The sequence below is a fragment of the Brachypodium distachyon genome, chromosome 1 (assembly GCF_000005505.3).
Source record: "Brachypodium distachyon strain Bd21 chromosome 1, Brachypodium_distachyon_v3.0, whole genome shotgun sequence".
NCBI classification, from domain to species: Eukaryota; Viridiplantae; Streptophyta; class Magnoliopsida; order Poales; family Poaceae; genus Brachypodium; species Brachypodium distachyon.
The window spans coordinates 66,686,159-66,700,974 of record NC_016131.3 but is presented as its reverse complement, the minus strand read 5'-3'; the positions used below and the strand labels follow the sequence as shown (position 1 = coordinate 66,700,974).

The 14,816-nt window shown below is 44.2% G+C and overlaps 1 protein-coding gene across 2 annotated transcripts; it reads right to left on the bottom strand.

The window, feature by feature from the left end:
- Positions 1–4,307: 4,307 nt before the first annotated feature.
- On the bottom strand, positions 4,308–9,503 carry LOC100834541 (phosphomevalonate kinase, peroxisomal). Of its 2 annotated transcripts, none has more exons than XM_014897800.2 (11): positions 9,304–9,503; positions 9,024–9,202; positions 8,795–8,945; positions 8,621–8,718; positions 8,392–8,504; positions 8,217–8,269; positions 6,608–7,003; positions 6,432–6,533; positions 5,593–5,820; positions 5,017–5,139; positions 4,308–4,866 (listed from the first exon to the last, which is right to left on the bottom strand). In XM_014897800.2, exons 2-11 carry the CDS (start codon positions 9,029–9,031, stop codon positions 4,600–4,602), a joined length of 1,539 nt encoding a protein of 512 aa, XP_014753286.1. In that variant the 5' UTR covers positions 9,032–9,202; positions 9,304–9,503; the 3' UTR covers positions 4,308–4,599. The 2 variants fall into 2 exon arrangements, with proteins under 2 accessions (XP_014753286.1, XP_003558332.1); XM_003558284.4 differs by having other exon boundaries at positions 9,024–9,159.
- Between the last annotated feature and the right edge of the window lie 5,313 nt (positions 9,504–14,816).

Sequence of the window (14,816 nt, the reverse complement as noted above, 5' to 3'; positions counted from 1 at the left end):
GAATGTCTAGCTAGCCAGGCTCTAATTAAGCGCGCGCGGGGGGCGGCCAACGATTGGGGGAGACGTTTTTATTCGACCGGGCCAACCTAGTATAGTAGGAACTAAAGCATCGGCGCTTTGGCCGGGTGACAAATTGCTCCTTATTTTAACTGCATCTTGCTTGGCTTGATTTGTTAATCTGGACTGGACTGGACAGAGTTAATTGGTTTCCAGATCAGCCGGATCGATGCCATTTCTCATCCTTGGCTAACGACAAGTCTTCGTCTTCATCAGGTCGGCATGACTGTCGTGATCATGTTCATGCCTGAAGATTGCTGGCTCGTGCAATAAAATTTCCTGCATGATGCCAAGTATTGTCGTCTCCATTTACTGAAATCATATACCAGTATGATGTGAATTAGTATTAGCACAGCCAAGATCTATCGTGGTCGGCATTAGGCACCGCTAGCTAGCAAGTATAGATGCATGCATGGATTTAACTGGATATGTAGTCTTAGAAATTTCTCCTCTACGAAAACAACACCCTTTCGCTTTTCTTAGGTCTCTGGACTATAAAAGGCAAAAATTCCAACAAGCTAAATCTGCATCCTGGATCGCTTGCCTTATATTGAAAAGAAGATAAGCCAATCATGTATGATCTCACATATTTTGGCGTGGCCCGTCACGGGCACATACAGGTTCCATGAGAGAAAAAGAAGAGGGGAAATATACGGGCCAAGTTGCCAGGCCGACTTTACGCCCAACAGGCAACATTTTAAGGCATACTACCACAATGCCTGCATCCAGCTTTAGAGCCTCGAGGATTAATTTACTCATTCAGAGACCGTGGACAAGAAAGCAAAGCAAATGACAAGGAATAATGCGCCCGTTGTTAATCTGTAATATCTAGCGCAAGTGCACACGAAAGGGGACGGGGGCCATCGATTCCCTCCAACACCATGCGACATTAACAAACTTCACAGGTCACAAGTGGATTATTATTGCAGTTCCCCTGAGATAATCACGCACCAGGTAGAGCACACATATATATTGTTGGAATAGTCGAAGAATCGTCTCTGTTTGTAATGATGCTGGCACTGGGGAACTGCGGGGGCATCATCAGCTAGCTCCCTAGCTCGCATCCCGGTCTGTAGCTACGGAGTAGCTACCTAGAAATGCATATGCTGCCACCACAAACGGCTTGGTGTCTTCGTTGTTCGACATATAGTGTCAGTGATCTATGTGCTTTCAGTTGACTAGCCAGCACGTAGTTCTACTGTCCAAGTCAGGCAGATTCAGCTACCAGAGTGTGTGTGTGTGTGTGTGTGTTATATATATATATAGTAGGTAGCTAGTCGAACACAGCTACTGGTTGAACTGAAAGCTAGTTTCATTGCTGCCTTTTTTATATACACTTGATCAGTGCATGCAAATGTAGTGACGTATATCTTCTCCACAGGTCAGAAGAATCAGAGAAAGAAGCTGCATGACATTGAACGACAATTGGTTAAAGTCTTATATGTGGAGAAATTAACTGTACGTACCAGTGTAAGAAAGGTGTCTTGGAAGCTCCTAGATAGAGAATTTGAGAATATACATGGCATGCAATTTACAGTACTCTATAGTGCTGAATTTTTTCCTTCAAATTCTGTGGGCGCACTCCGAAAGATTAGGTGCTCCACTAGATTTTGTGCGTTGCATCTCCAACTGTTTTTCATGACTATTATTTTTTAAGGGCATAGTGTTTCTGTTAAAAGAATCTTTCATGAGAGAGTTATCTCAGATAATGTACTGACGCATTGTTCCCAAGTCCCAACATATATCTAGGTGCGTAGTGTGTGTTGTGTTGTCGCCTAACGGCATCCGTGCCGTCTGTGTATTTGTTACATTATATTTTATTTAATCCTAAGATACACGTAAGTTGCTGAAAGAGTGAAAGAGTGTCGTTTTTTCATTACGTTCGTGACCCATCAATATTAGGTCTAAGTTCGCATCCATCTGAACTCCGAACACTTCCACTGATCAGTACACAAGAATACAATCCCCCATCTAAAAACAGATACAATTCCCACCAAAAAGAAAATAGTACAGTAATACTGATACAAAGTGTCCCTGATTTATCACAAAGTTGTACCAAATCAACGACACTTATTATGGATTGGAGAGAGTAATTTTTTTTAAGAATTCACCTAGCAAGTGTCATCTATTTAAAAGAGGCTGCAAAGCAGTGTTACAAGGGTTTTACGATAACATTAGCCGGTATCTCGCCGCGGCAACAACTCACTCCCTACGATTCTACACACTCCTACAAGACTAGCTCTTCTCCACGCAACAAATTCTCTCTGAACATCTGCAATGATGCACCTAGCATTGGTAGTTGCTCCCTCAAAAACCACATTGTTTCTGTTTTTCCAGATGGTCCGGCATACTAACTCGATCTTGTTGCCAGCTCCCTCTTTTCCTTCTCCTGCAACTGTATGGAAGACCACCACTCTCCAATTTCTGAATGCAAAGTTGGCATGAACTGAAGGTGTCCCCAATCGGATAGGAAGTGCGTCCATACCTCGCGAGCAACGACACAGCCGAAAAGAAGATGATCAATGTTCTCGAATAGTACCTGGTCACAGAGAGGGCAAGCACGTGGGTGATCAAGTCCTCTACGTTGCAGTCGATCCGCTGTCCAACATCTTCCTCTGCAAGCCAGCCAGAGGAATAGAGGAGACAGTAATAACTAATAAATGGGAACATATGAGCACTAAAGAAGCACCAGAAGTCCTGATCCACCGGGTGCACTATGCTTGCTTGAATCGGATTTCCTAAATGTTGTATGAAACATTAATTACATGGTAACTTACCCAGAATCATAAACCAAATTTCCAAAAATTGTGAAAACAGTTATGCACACAGAGAGTAAGTAGTCATGTGAAATTCGCTTTAAAAAAATTGCTAGCGGGAGTTGTATTTCACAAATCAAGTTGGCGCAAGATCACTCGTGCCATGATCTAAATTGCGGTGTTAACTTTCACGAATTTATTCTCAATTCCCATAAGTTGTACACAAATGTTTAAGGGCAGTGCCAATGCTCTGCCCTGAAACTCGTCAACTATTGATGCGGCGTTCCATTAAATGAAGAAAGAAAGTGGATACGGTTCTTAGCATCAAACCTAAAAAAAACTCTTAATTCCTCCCTCAGAGAACACATTACAGATGAGAGCTTATCTAGATGTTACGGCACTAAGATACAAACAACAGAGTTTATTAGAGAAGTCGTATCTAACAAATATTTAACACATGCGATACGGTGCACTGAGAGTGGCTTAAGCAACTACCTAGCATGAATGAGTAATATTTACATTGTGCGGTGTATATACGATGTACGCACGCGTCTCTTTGTACTAAAAGAAAGTCGTAATGGCGTGCCATTGCCTCTCTTCCCCCATAGGCCATACTAGTAGCTTTCTGCGTTTCCTACGAAGGAAAAGCCACCATATATTCCTCCTCTACGTAAGCATATCGATCGAGCATGGATGCCCTGCAATCTGTGAGCAAACGAAGCTTAATTCGCAGGGAATGAGAAAAATGACGACCACTAGCTCCGATCCTTCATGGATCGTATCAATGCTCTCGAGGTACGTAACGTACCATAATTGTACTGATATATCTTAGTAAAACCTGTTAGGCACCCAGCTGCTACGTGCTGTCCAAGCAGCTGTGGTTAAGGTGGGTTCCAGACTTCCAGTGCAGTGGCGGAGCTTCAACAAAAAAGAAGAGCGTGTGCCTCTGCTGCTCTGCAGATTGTGTTGGGTGTTCGTCAAAACTCTGAAAAGATTTGCAACTAAGGGTAACCTCACTTTCAGTTAAATAGGCCGCCGTCCTGAATCCTAGTCAAGGAAAAGTGACTTCTACTTTCGACGATATTCACATTTAAAAAGAAGCAATTTGTTCATGTAATAAGTACGAATAACATAGATCATCATCATTATTGTATGAACAAACTGGCCGGTGAATACTTGGCCGAAGAAGCTACGAAACATTCCATGACCCTGGGCCTTTCCGAAAAGACAAGCCAATATTAAAGCCCCAAGTCTAGTGGAAGGCTTTAATTACATACTCCTCGGTCTCATATTAATTGTCGCAATTTTGTCTAGACGTTAATTGTCACAATTTTGTCTAGACGCATTTTAAGGAGTAACTCCTTTGTTGTGATCCTTTCACAATTATATGTTCTCAGCCGTTCCTCACAAGAAGCACACCGATCAAGACAAGACGAAAATGAAACGGTCATACATCAACTCAACGTGCCTTCGAAACCACCACAACACCTCGAGTTCTACCATGGAAAACCCTAACAAAAATCAAATAGAGGATTCAAATTTTATCAGACTATCCTGAACTTGTCGAAAAATCTGCACACTTCCCGTGCATTGCATGCCTACAGGCACTACTTCCATTCCATTTAAGTAACTAAAGTTTCTCATTTTCACTCAAGCACTTTCCTGTCAACAACATAATATCCTGCTCCGTGCTGAGCACTTATTCTAACCATGAAACTTTTTGAGCTAAATGAACGAGACACCACAATACACCCTAGAAAAAGTACAGAATTGTTCGACAGGAGTATCAGTCAATCTGTATTGATGCAACAGCGGTTGACACTTCCCTCGCTCTTGGATCACCAGCTTCCAATGAAACACCCCGAGAGTCTTCTCGAACAAGAAGTGGTAGGACACCAACTGAGCTCCAGAAACTCGCTACAGCATCACTTGCTTCACCCAAGATCACAGAGAAAACTGCATCAAAGCCACCTGCTCCAGGAACACCAGCTAGTAGAACACCTTCCATATTCATAGTGGCGTCCAGAAGTTGAGTTTGTGATTCCGGCTCAATCTGCAAATTTAGAATATTTATATACAAAGTGATAGTACAATTAAACTGTGACAGAATCATGGTAGTTGTAACTATGCCAATCACCACAATGAAGAAACTTCTGTGAAACACTGCACTACAACATTCATAATTTCAAAAATAGAATCTTACTGGAACCCCAGCTGCTACGCCCATCTCTCGCATATGAAGCCTTATTTCAAGGAAAGCATCTCTAGCAGCCAATAATGACATAACAACCAATTCCTGGTGCTGATTAGTAGCCACCTCTGTCCACTGAAGAGAACAAAGACAAAGGGTTTTAGCATAGAGCATTAAAGATTGTTTTTCCCATTCCTTCCTGCAGATGCATATGGCGATAAACTGATGATTAAGAATTAGTAGCATGCGATAAGTATACAAGGATTTTGCAGTCATGCATGACAAAAAAAAAGGGGAGAATTTTATTGCCTTTTCAGGATTTATATATGTTTGCATAATGATGCAATTTTACTGATTTGTGCCATCGTCCTTGCTGTGGTCTAAGTATTTAGTCCATAACCATGTTGTTATGGCAATTTGATTTACAATAACAATATCCGCGTCTAGTTCATTGATCCATTACATTGAACAGTTGACGGCCGTCACATCAAATTAATAACACAACCAAATAAATATGGCTTATTTCCATGGTTTTCATATATAGTCCAGTTCACATTAGTACAACTAATGAGAAGTTACCAATATTACCTTCATGCATGTGAGATGACTACAGGACCGCACTATATATTCATAGGCTTCCCAATGATCTTCAGAAAGTTTGTTTAAGTTTCTCAATTGGTTCTCCAGCACTGAATTAGCCGTTCCCAACTTGCTCCATGTATCTTTGGATTTCTGAGGGTCAGACTTCTGCCACTGTTTCACAGATCCAACCATTGACGGAGTAGATGATCCTCCAGTTCCAGGTTCCCCCAGAAGCTAACAAGAAATTCCAACACTATGTTAAAAATGTAGAAGTCATCCTGGCCAATCGACAAATAAAACAAATCCTTATTGATGGAAAAATAAACATATAATATCAAATAACAGTATCATACTGCAAGGACTATATTAGGTGACTTGTTTGGTTCAAATTCTTGTAAAATTTTGCCTGCCTTTGAACCTTGTGTAGTGCATGCCTTGTGAGGCTGATAAGGGCATTTCAAGAGAAGGGAAAGCTACAAACTAAGGTGAAGACATGAAGTGGTGGCCTGCCGAGTAACAATGAAGAACATAAATAATAGATAAGAATCATTTTCTTTTCATCTCTGCGAGACGCTCAAGAATATTAGCATATCGATTTCTTACGAAAAGGTAGACAAGTATGACTTGTGGTTAATATGCTATCACTGTCGCTCTATCAACATCAGACATGAAGCAATGGTTAATAAGCATCAGAGACGTGCAACTAACTACTAATCAATCTGAAAATCCTAAATCGCCAGTAGCAGGCTAGTGGTACTGATGAGTTGTGAGTGTGACAACCAGTAGAATGGTTTAATAGAAATTAGGAAAACCTCGACTTCAATCAACCATACTTGTCAACTTACCAGGCACATCAGAGGAGGCAAACAAAACTGGGTCTTCTCATGATCCCACCTCCGTGTAACAAGATCTGCTACCACATCTGGCAAGCAACTCCCACCTGTAACCTGCAAATATTGGTAAGATTTCTATTGACGAAGTTAATTGGATAGACAAGTTATCTGGCACTGGGAGTTTTTACCTGAGCTGAGGAGAGTATTTCTGGAGAAAACCTTGTGTAACGCTGACTCCCATAGACAGCAGCACTGACATCAAAACCACTACCAATTTTCCCTTGTGCTATACAATGTGAACTTTGAGCAATAGCATGCACCAAGTCAAGATCTCGTCCAGTCACACTATCACTGGAGGATTGACCCAAACACGAAAGGTTAACAGCTCCAAGATAGTGAAGAAGAGCGGCGACAACTGATGCAGTCATGGCAGCTGATGACCCAAGTCCAGTTTTTGCCACTTCAGGTTTGCATTTTTCTCCAGTCATTGTTCCATTAGCATCTTCCGAGTTAAACGTAATTGAACAAAATGAAGGCAATGAAAGCAATACCTCTGGACTAAGAGGTAGACCACGTGCTTCAATCTGAAGAAACAAGCGAAATTCGCAGCAAATTACTCATAAATTACCAGTGACACAATGCTGACAGGGAAACTACAGTTGTATGGCATAGAAAGGTCCGATATAATTCATTCTATATATTTAGTGTGTACAAAAGGAATATTTGCAGCTGTACATGATGAAATACATGTATTTTATGAACAGTAATTGGTCTTAAGTAGACATAATGGCATAGTTAGAGGTATAAGAAAGTTAGAGTGGCATTTCTCCAAGTCAAGTTTTTGTAATGGCATATTTCCAACCAGTGGAATAGAGAGTGGCATAGATCCAATTAACCCTATAAAAAAAGGGAATAGCAACTCCTGAAAGATTTAAAGCTGGTTCCTCCTTCACGTGTCTATTGAATCTTTAGTTCTTACACAACAAAGGATATCATGAATACATGAAGCATGGAAAGAAACCAATAACCACTTTCAACCTCACAAATTGTTGAAGAGAAAGAAAACAGATACAACATCCAGAAAGAGAGAAAGAATATGAGTATTTCACACACATCCTATGTCACATGTTAACAAGTCACCGTATCCTAGTTTTTCAAGCTATTTCCTCTTTTGCAGGAAGAATCCCATTTTAGACTTTAATTGAATGCAGTACCCTGACGTTTTGACAAACCAGCAAAGTGTAACCTCTTTTGAGTTGTGACTGAAATGATATTTTTGCATTCTAGTAATAACAGCTATGACCGTCACTTAATTTTACTCAATTTAGACCATCACACCATCACTTAGTTCTACTCAATTTAGACCATCACTTAAATCTCGTATTGCAGTTATGGTTACGGACAGAGGGTTAGATTTGGCAATCGACTGTACTCACTTTACAGATACTCCCTCCGTCCCATATTAAGTGACTTTCTGTGACATGTATCTAGACGTATTTTAGTATATAGATACGTCCATATTTAGACAAATTTGAGTCACTTAATATGGGAAAGAGGGAGTATTAAATTTGTTACGGGCACCAATGCTACTATTTCATATCAAGTTGTGAAATATTATGCTTTTTTCTGAAAATATTATGATAAGATTTGATGGTTCAGAACTAGAGAGAAAAGGGACAAAGAACATTGACTATATTAAGATCAATCTCTCTTGTTCTAAAAACTTTCAAGTTTAATGAAGAACTGCAAAAGACTAAAAGCACATGCGGCAAAGCTAATTGAAATAAGAAGCATTACCTGGTTTCTGTAAGAATAAAAATCATTGCAACCCAAAATTGTGATGTTCAAACCTGCACAAATAAAGTTGGAAGTTCTCATAATAGAACAAAATAACCACTATGGTTTACAGCAGATTCATAACCAATGTTGTGTTTTAGAGTGGGTCAAGCAGAGTAAAGAGGAGTTGCATGACCTTGCAACAGCAGCTTGTCTAGTGCGTCCTTCTTCTCCTTATCAGTAATAGTCACTTTAGCAGCTGCTATGGAAAATTGTATCGCCTGCTCTACAAAAGGGTTTGCAGACTCCCTGCAACATTAGCACTATCAATGACTCCAATAGAAAAGCCGTATTGCAACAGCATTCTAATAATACAAGAGTACCACATGATGTCACAAAACCAAAGAGAATGATCGAGAACTCGCCTTGCAGACGTCAATTGGAGCGTTGAATTCTTGAGGGACAGCTTGTAAGTGGCCTCCCGGGAGAGCTGAGGGGATGTTACTTTCACATCCGACCACGCCTAATACAGCACAAGGATATAGGCTAAGCAGGATTTACTGGTACTGAGAGCTGAGAGGTGGGGAGCTCGGGCTCACCCATGCCCAGGAGTTGGGGCTGAGTTCGTCGTGGATCGGGCGAATGATGGCGTAGAAGCGGGCTGTGGTGCTGAGGACGAGGCCGGGGTTGGGGCGCTCCAGCACCAGGTATCCTCCCGCGACGAGCACCTTCCCCGGCGCTGAGGCGACCCTGACGACACAAGCGCGTAGAGTGAGATGACCAGATCGAGCTGAGTATGCAGAATCTAGCAGTAGCCAGCCCACTCACACTTCCATGATCTCCCTCCTTTTCTCAGCGACTGAAGTGAAGGTGCGATGCGGCGGTATCCGAGACGGTGGGATGATTGGGTTGAGCAGAAGCCCTTGCAGTCTTGCACGCAGCGCAGCGTAGCGCGCTTCTGACTCTGGCGGACAAACCGAGGAGCGGTGGCTTGTAACACTAAAATTCTGGTTGACAAAAATGATACTGACCCGGAATTATAGTCCTAAAAATTGTAAAACAAAAAATTCGGGTGCCCCGCGTTCGGGTTTCGGGTAACCCGATTTACCAGATAGATGGAGACAGGCTTGAGGATCGAGCTCTCCGGATCGTTGGCACGACGTGGACGCTGGAAGGCGGCGGGGAGCGCGAGCGGGGACGGGGAGTGACGACGCAGGGTCCGACTGCGCCTGGGGAGCGGTGAGGTCGGCGGAGGGCCAGTGAGGGGATCAGGGGGAGTGGCGGGGCGCTGGGGCTGGGGAGGGCAGCGCGGGGTCGGCGGGGCGCCGCCGTCGGCGTGCTGTGGCAGGGGTAAGACGGAAGATGGCGCGTCCGCTCAGGCCAGTTTTTTCTTTTTGGGCGAATGCTCAAGCCAGTGCAGGATACGATTGTACTGCTCCGTAGTTCTGTTGGGTTGGGCTAGGTTTAGTTGGAGTCTTGGAGAGTTGGGTTTGGGCCAAACTAAATCCTATACTGGGATGCTGTGTTCTTGTATGCAAATCGGGCTATTAGGGTACCGGGATTAAAACACGAGTTGCCCTTGCGTTTTCAGATTTGACACCCGAAAAATTCTGTTTTCGGGTTTTTCGAGTTCAAATTCTGGTACTGTATCAGGTTTTGTGCCCAGCCTGTGCTTATGTACGGTGGGAGGGACGCCGCGCGGCCTGGGGTTCCGCGAGAGAGAGACCTTGACCGACCTGCGGACGTGCGGCGTTGCAGCTGGGCCGGAACTCGGTCTCGTCTGGAGCGGCTAGCAGGCTACTAACGAGCTAGGCCTAACGTTTTTTTTTTTAGAGGAGCTAGGCCTGACTAAAGCCACACCGTTGGTTTTGGGGACCGATGGGCCACATATACACAGACTGGCCCGTACGGGAAGCGCTTTAATGCGGTTTCAGGTTTTTTGTGCTATCGGTATTCTTCAATTCTTCTCCGGCAACACCTAGTCTTTTTTTTTTAGGCTAGCAACACCGTTAGTCGTCCGTAGCAAAACTGCCATTGCATTGCACATAGGCTTGATATAAACAGAGCGTGGCTATTTCTCACTCAATTGATTTTAAGAAAAAAACTTCAGCCTCAGTTGCGCCGTCGGATTAAAGTCCGAGCGCCATCTTGCTCATCTCCTACGTGCTGCCGTTAGATTAAGATTTAACTGTCAGCACGTCGATTTATCTCTAACTAAAAATCAGTCGACTTCTCTGTAGCAAAATTGATACAAATAAATACGAGTCGGAAACAACTGCCAACACGAGCAGGTATATATGGTTGCGATGCAGTTAGTTAGAGAGAGGAATCTCGCGGCATGCAACCACCAACATAGCAGGGGCCTTGTGCCGCCCAATTGCCAATCGCCATCAGACGGACATGATGCATTGTCACATTATACTAAACTCCGAGCAAATTAGTTTCCTACCCCATTAAACAAAGCGCGGTCAATGGGCGTCGCAGGCAGGCGACCGATCGACGGAGCTCGATCTCCGGTTTCTTCCGACAGGGACACGTTTTGGTCCATTATTTCCTTGATGCATCTATCCATCGTCTCTGAACTTTACGGAGAGGACTTGACGAGACTTGCTTTATGATAGGCTCCGTCTTCCAGCAGAAGTGACCCATCTCTATTTAGCTTGATAGACCGGCCAATAGATCAGCTAGTATATACTGTCCGTAGCTACCTCTGTAAGTTCAAGCTGAGCAAGAAACGCTTGTGACTTGAGTGCAAGAATTAAGAGCAAATGCTATTGATTAATGTACAACTGGATGTGGGCTCCGACCTCCTTGCATGCACCATCATGGCCTCATATTTGTTATCGTAGATAATTACGCTGTCCGTATGATCATTGAGGCTGTCATTGTTTTCCCTCCCTGTGTGGGCTAGTGATGGAATAGGATATTCGTGTCAGGGCATGTGAGACAATGTGGGTCTGTTCCCCTATTCGAATTATCGGCCTAACAGATCGATTAGTTCAGCATCTCTTCGATCGGGTCTACAATTGAGGTCTGCCTGGTTCATTTAAAAACTGGAAATGCTGAATTCAGTGAACTCGGACTAGCTTCTTCATCGGGGAATGAGAGTGTTGCAGTGCTGCTCAGAGTAAACAATACCCGTGGTGCATGCATGCATGCATGGTTAGTTGCTAACCAAGGCATTTCAGTTTCCAGAGATTGATTAAATTACCAGCTCAGGGATGCTTATTGGCCGGTACAGAAGACTGTTGTCAGCAATAGCAACGTGCTGTGGTTAACTGTCTGTTTGTTAATTTGTCCAAAATGGCAAGATCCAAGTAGTGAAACGATATTATATATGTATATATGGGCAATTGGGCATACGGAGGACTTGGATGCCAGGCCGGGCGCGGCGGCGATTCATGGAACCTAGACAATGATTGGTTCGTTGGAGATGCCATTGCCATGCATGCAAGAAAGAGATGGATGAACAGTTGGCGTGTGCTTGCTAGATGAGTACTGGTACATCAAAGAAGACGGGCGAATGATGGACACGCGCTTTCGCTTCATGAAAGTTTGCCAAAGGTAAAGTCGTGCATAGGCGTCCGGTCTCTCCCTTGAACTAAACCCTTTGTCAAACAAACGCAATTGCTTTTGTTTCGCGCTGGTGAAAAGCAGAGCTCGCATCCAAGACGGTGCAGCACGACAACACTTCGATCGTATTATTAGCGTATATCCAGCACGTTTGCCACACGGATCTCCTGCGTTTTCCCCCTTGCGGAGAAAGTCACATGAGGCAACGATGAACTTAAGATCTGTGAGCGGTGTGTACGTGCCCGGCCGGCATAATTAGCCATGATTATCGTTGGATACTCCCTAGCTAGCTAACTAGTAGAGATTATTAACAAAGGGATCGTCTGCTTGTGTAGCGTCCGTGAATGCCGCCTTAACTGACGAGATCGAGCTTTGGTTTTCAGAGGGTTCAAGTGTGTTCACGGTAAACTTTAACGCGACATGATTTGCCGGTCGCGATTCCGTACGTGACCTGCACGAAACGTGCGTACACAGGTTAAGCTAAAATTGTGACAAACTAGCCACATGTCCTGGACGCAACGTAGAGCACAGCTAGCCGCGTACCGTGGGGCTGCCGGAGCCCTGCACGCGCCGCACACAGACGCGCCGCGCGGGACAGCCGCGAGTTTTGGTGTCCCGCGGCGGCTAGAATTGACACGCTACGAATCCGGTCGCCCCGAGTGACTTGACCGGACCTGGCATGGGGTAGCTGGATCGACCGGCATACGTGCGCTACACAGCACCGTATGTACAGTACGTGCGTGCGTGTACCCGCATCGCACGTGGGCTCTGGTTCTCGACGATCAAAATCGCCGTACGTGCGCGCGCGTTTCACGGGCTGCTGGTATCAGAGACCGCCGGAACCGGATAGGCTCGTGAGGTAGTAGCGTGTCGTGGTGTATGTATGCGAAGTACGAACTGAGCAAATGTCGTACACGGTACACGTACCTGCAGCTTTTGTTCGGCCTAGGAGTAAGCGGTAAGATGCTTTTCGCGCGGGCCGGCCGGCGCGCGTGCGTGCTCGCATCTGTACGTGGTAGGAGTACTGCGTAGAGTATAAACCACACGTTTCTCGCTGTGCGGTGACAGTACTACAGTGCCGCATGCCGGCCGGGGCCTCCCCGTTCGCAGAGTGCCAGTGCAGTGCTGACTCGTCGATCACTGAGCAGAAAAGCCACCGGAATTAATAGTATCAGGTCACTCAGCAGAAAAAACACCGGAGTTAATAGTATCAGGTCACTGGGTACGTTTGATTTGAGGAAATGGTCATGCCGATGTTCATGCTACTGATCCTACCGTCCTATCGGTCGATCCTAGGCTCATAGCTCACTTACAACAGCGCTCCTGATGGAAATGGAATGGGTTGGTATACCGGAGCGTTGTTCTTTAAGCATGGGATGCTCTTTCGGATATCAAGATAGCAAGCTAGGTAGAGATTGCTTACTTGTGCTAGCTGACTTGTTTCAAAAAAAAAAAAAACGATCGAGCGGTGCTTTTGCACAGGGATCTGCGATGTCCAACACGGATTCGGCAGCCCCAACATGGTGCACGCGTTGACGCGTCCATCGACACAAGCAAAGTCGTCCGCCCGCCCGTGCTTGCTCTCGTTCTTTGCTCCAAGTAACCGCCTCCTCGACATCAGTATCCAAAACCGGCCAACTCTCTGCTTGGTGCAGTACTACAGCTACTAGTATTATACTGACGGCTTGACTATAACATGCCAGGGCAGCTAGCCTCTGGCATCATCCATGTGTTATCCTCGTCACGTTCACCAATTGTTTTCTCCTGATTCGGTTTTACCGGTAGCACGATAGAGCGTTTCGATGCACGTGACGGTTGTACGTCGAAACTTTTTGTATATATACATCCTCGAAGTCCATGTTACGGCACAGGCAGAGCAAGGACGGCGCGCCAGTCGTTGCTTCGGGCAGCATTAGCTAGCGGATCGTTCATAAATTACGTTTTCCCTAGCTATGGGTTATGGATATACTCCGTATGGTAGACTGATACAGCCAGGAACTCCGGATCGATTCGATCGAGATAAATATTTATACTAGACGGCGGAGCAATATTTTGTTTCAGTTTTGTTATATGTAGGTCGTTTGATTTTTAGATATTGTTTGCACTTTAAGAATCGAAACAAACGGTGGAAAGAGAACAGTAAAATCAGACATCTAGATACTGATCAAACGGTTCAGATACATAAACTGAGATTCAAGCCTTTTACTTAAAAATCAGATGTCTGGGATATAGCCACACTCTTCTTTTTTAATTACTTTTACAAAAACAACCACGGCAGAATTTGTGGTGATGGTGTGGAATAGAATTTGCCATTAAATTTTATTTGGATCATATGGAAACGCAGTTGTCATGATAGGAATGCAATTTTCATGTCAATTTTGATGATCGAAATGAGTCATGTGAAAATGAATATATGAGGTTTTGCACTTCTGCTTGAGATAATACCAGTTTTTTGGTCCCTAATTACTGAATCCGGTTCCTATTTGATGTGTTAGACGTTTTATTTAGAAGCTATTGCGGGAGATGCCATAAGTTCTGATTTCGAGTATGTACTATATGGCATAGCTAGATCCCAGGTCATGCTATAGCTCCTAATTTGACGGCAAGGCATTATCTGGTCGGTTGCAAGCTGCAACTTGCAGCACATAGCACAGTCAGCTGGCCGCCCTAGTTGGACCCCCACTCGTTATATTACCACCTTCTCAAGTCGCTCTGACTTAGATCTACTGTATCACGGGACATGACAAGTCTTTTCTAATTGAGTCTCATGGTGTTACCTATCCTGCATAATACAGTCCTCCGGAGAATGCATGATTGCCTGTAGCAGCTAGCGACACACAATATCCCTGGAAATCTTGCTTTTGAACAAGTTTGGCTTGTTTTTAAAATCTTCCCAGAAAGAAACAGGAACTAGATAATACGGCCTAGAGATCATTTAGCTAGTACTACTAACTCATTTCCTTAACATTTTGTTACTTTGGCACCTCCCCTTTGGGGTTTACTCTATTTCGGCTACGCGCGGCGTACCATCATTATAAATTACTTTCT

Coding starts and splice junctions, on each gene's coding strand:
- LOC100834541 (XM_014897800.2), bottom strand. Junction 8,505..8,620: donor CTCCAATTGACGTCTGCAAG/GCGAGTTCTCGA, acceptor CTAATGTTGCAG/GGAGTCTGCAAACCCTTTTG. Junction 5,140..5,592: donor GTCATCTCACATGCATGAAG/GTAATATTGGTA, acceptor TGTTCTCTTCAG/TGGACAGAGGTGGCTACTAA.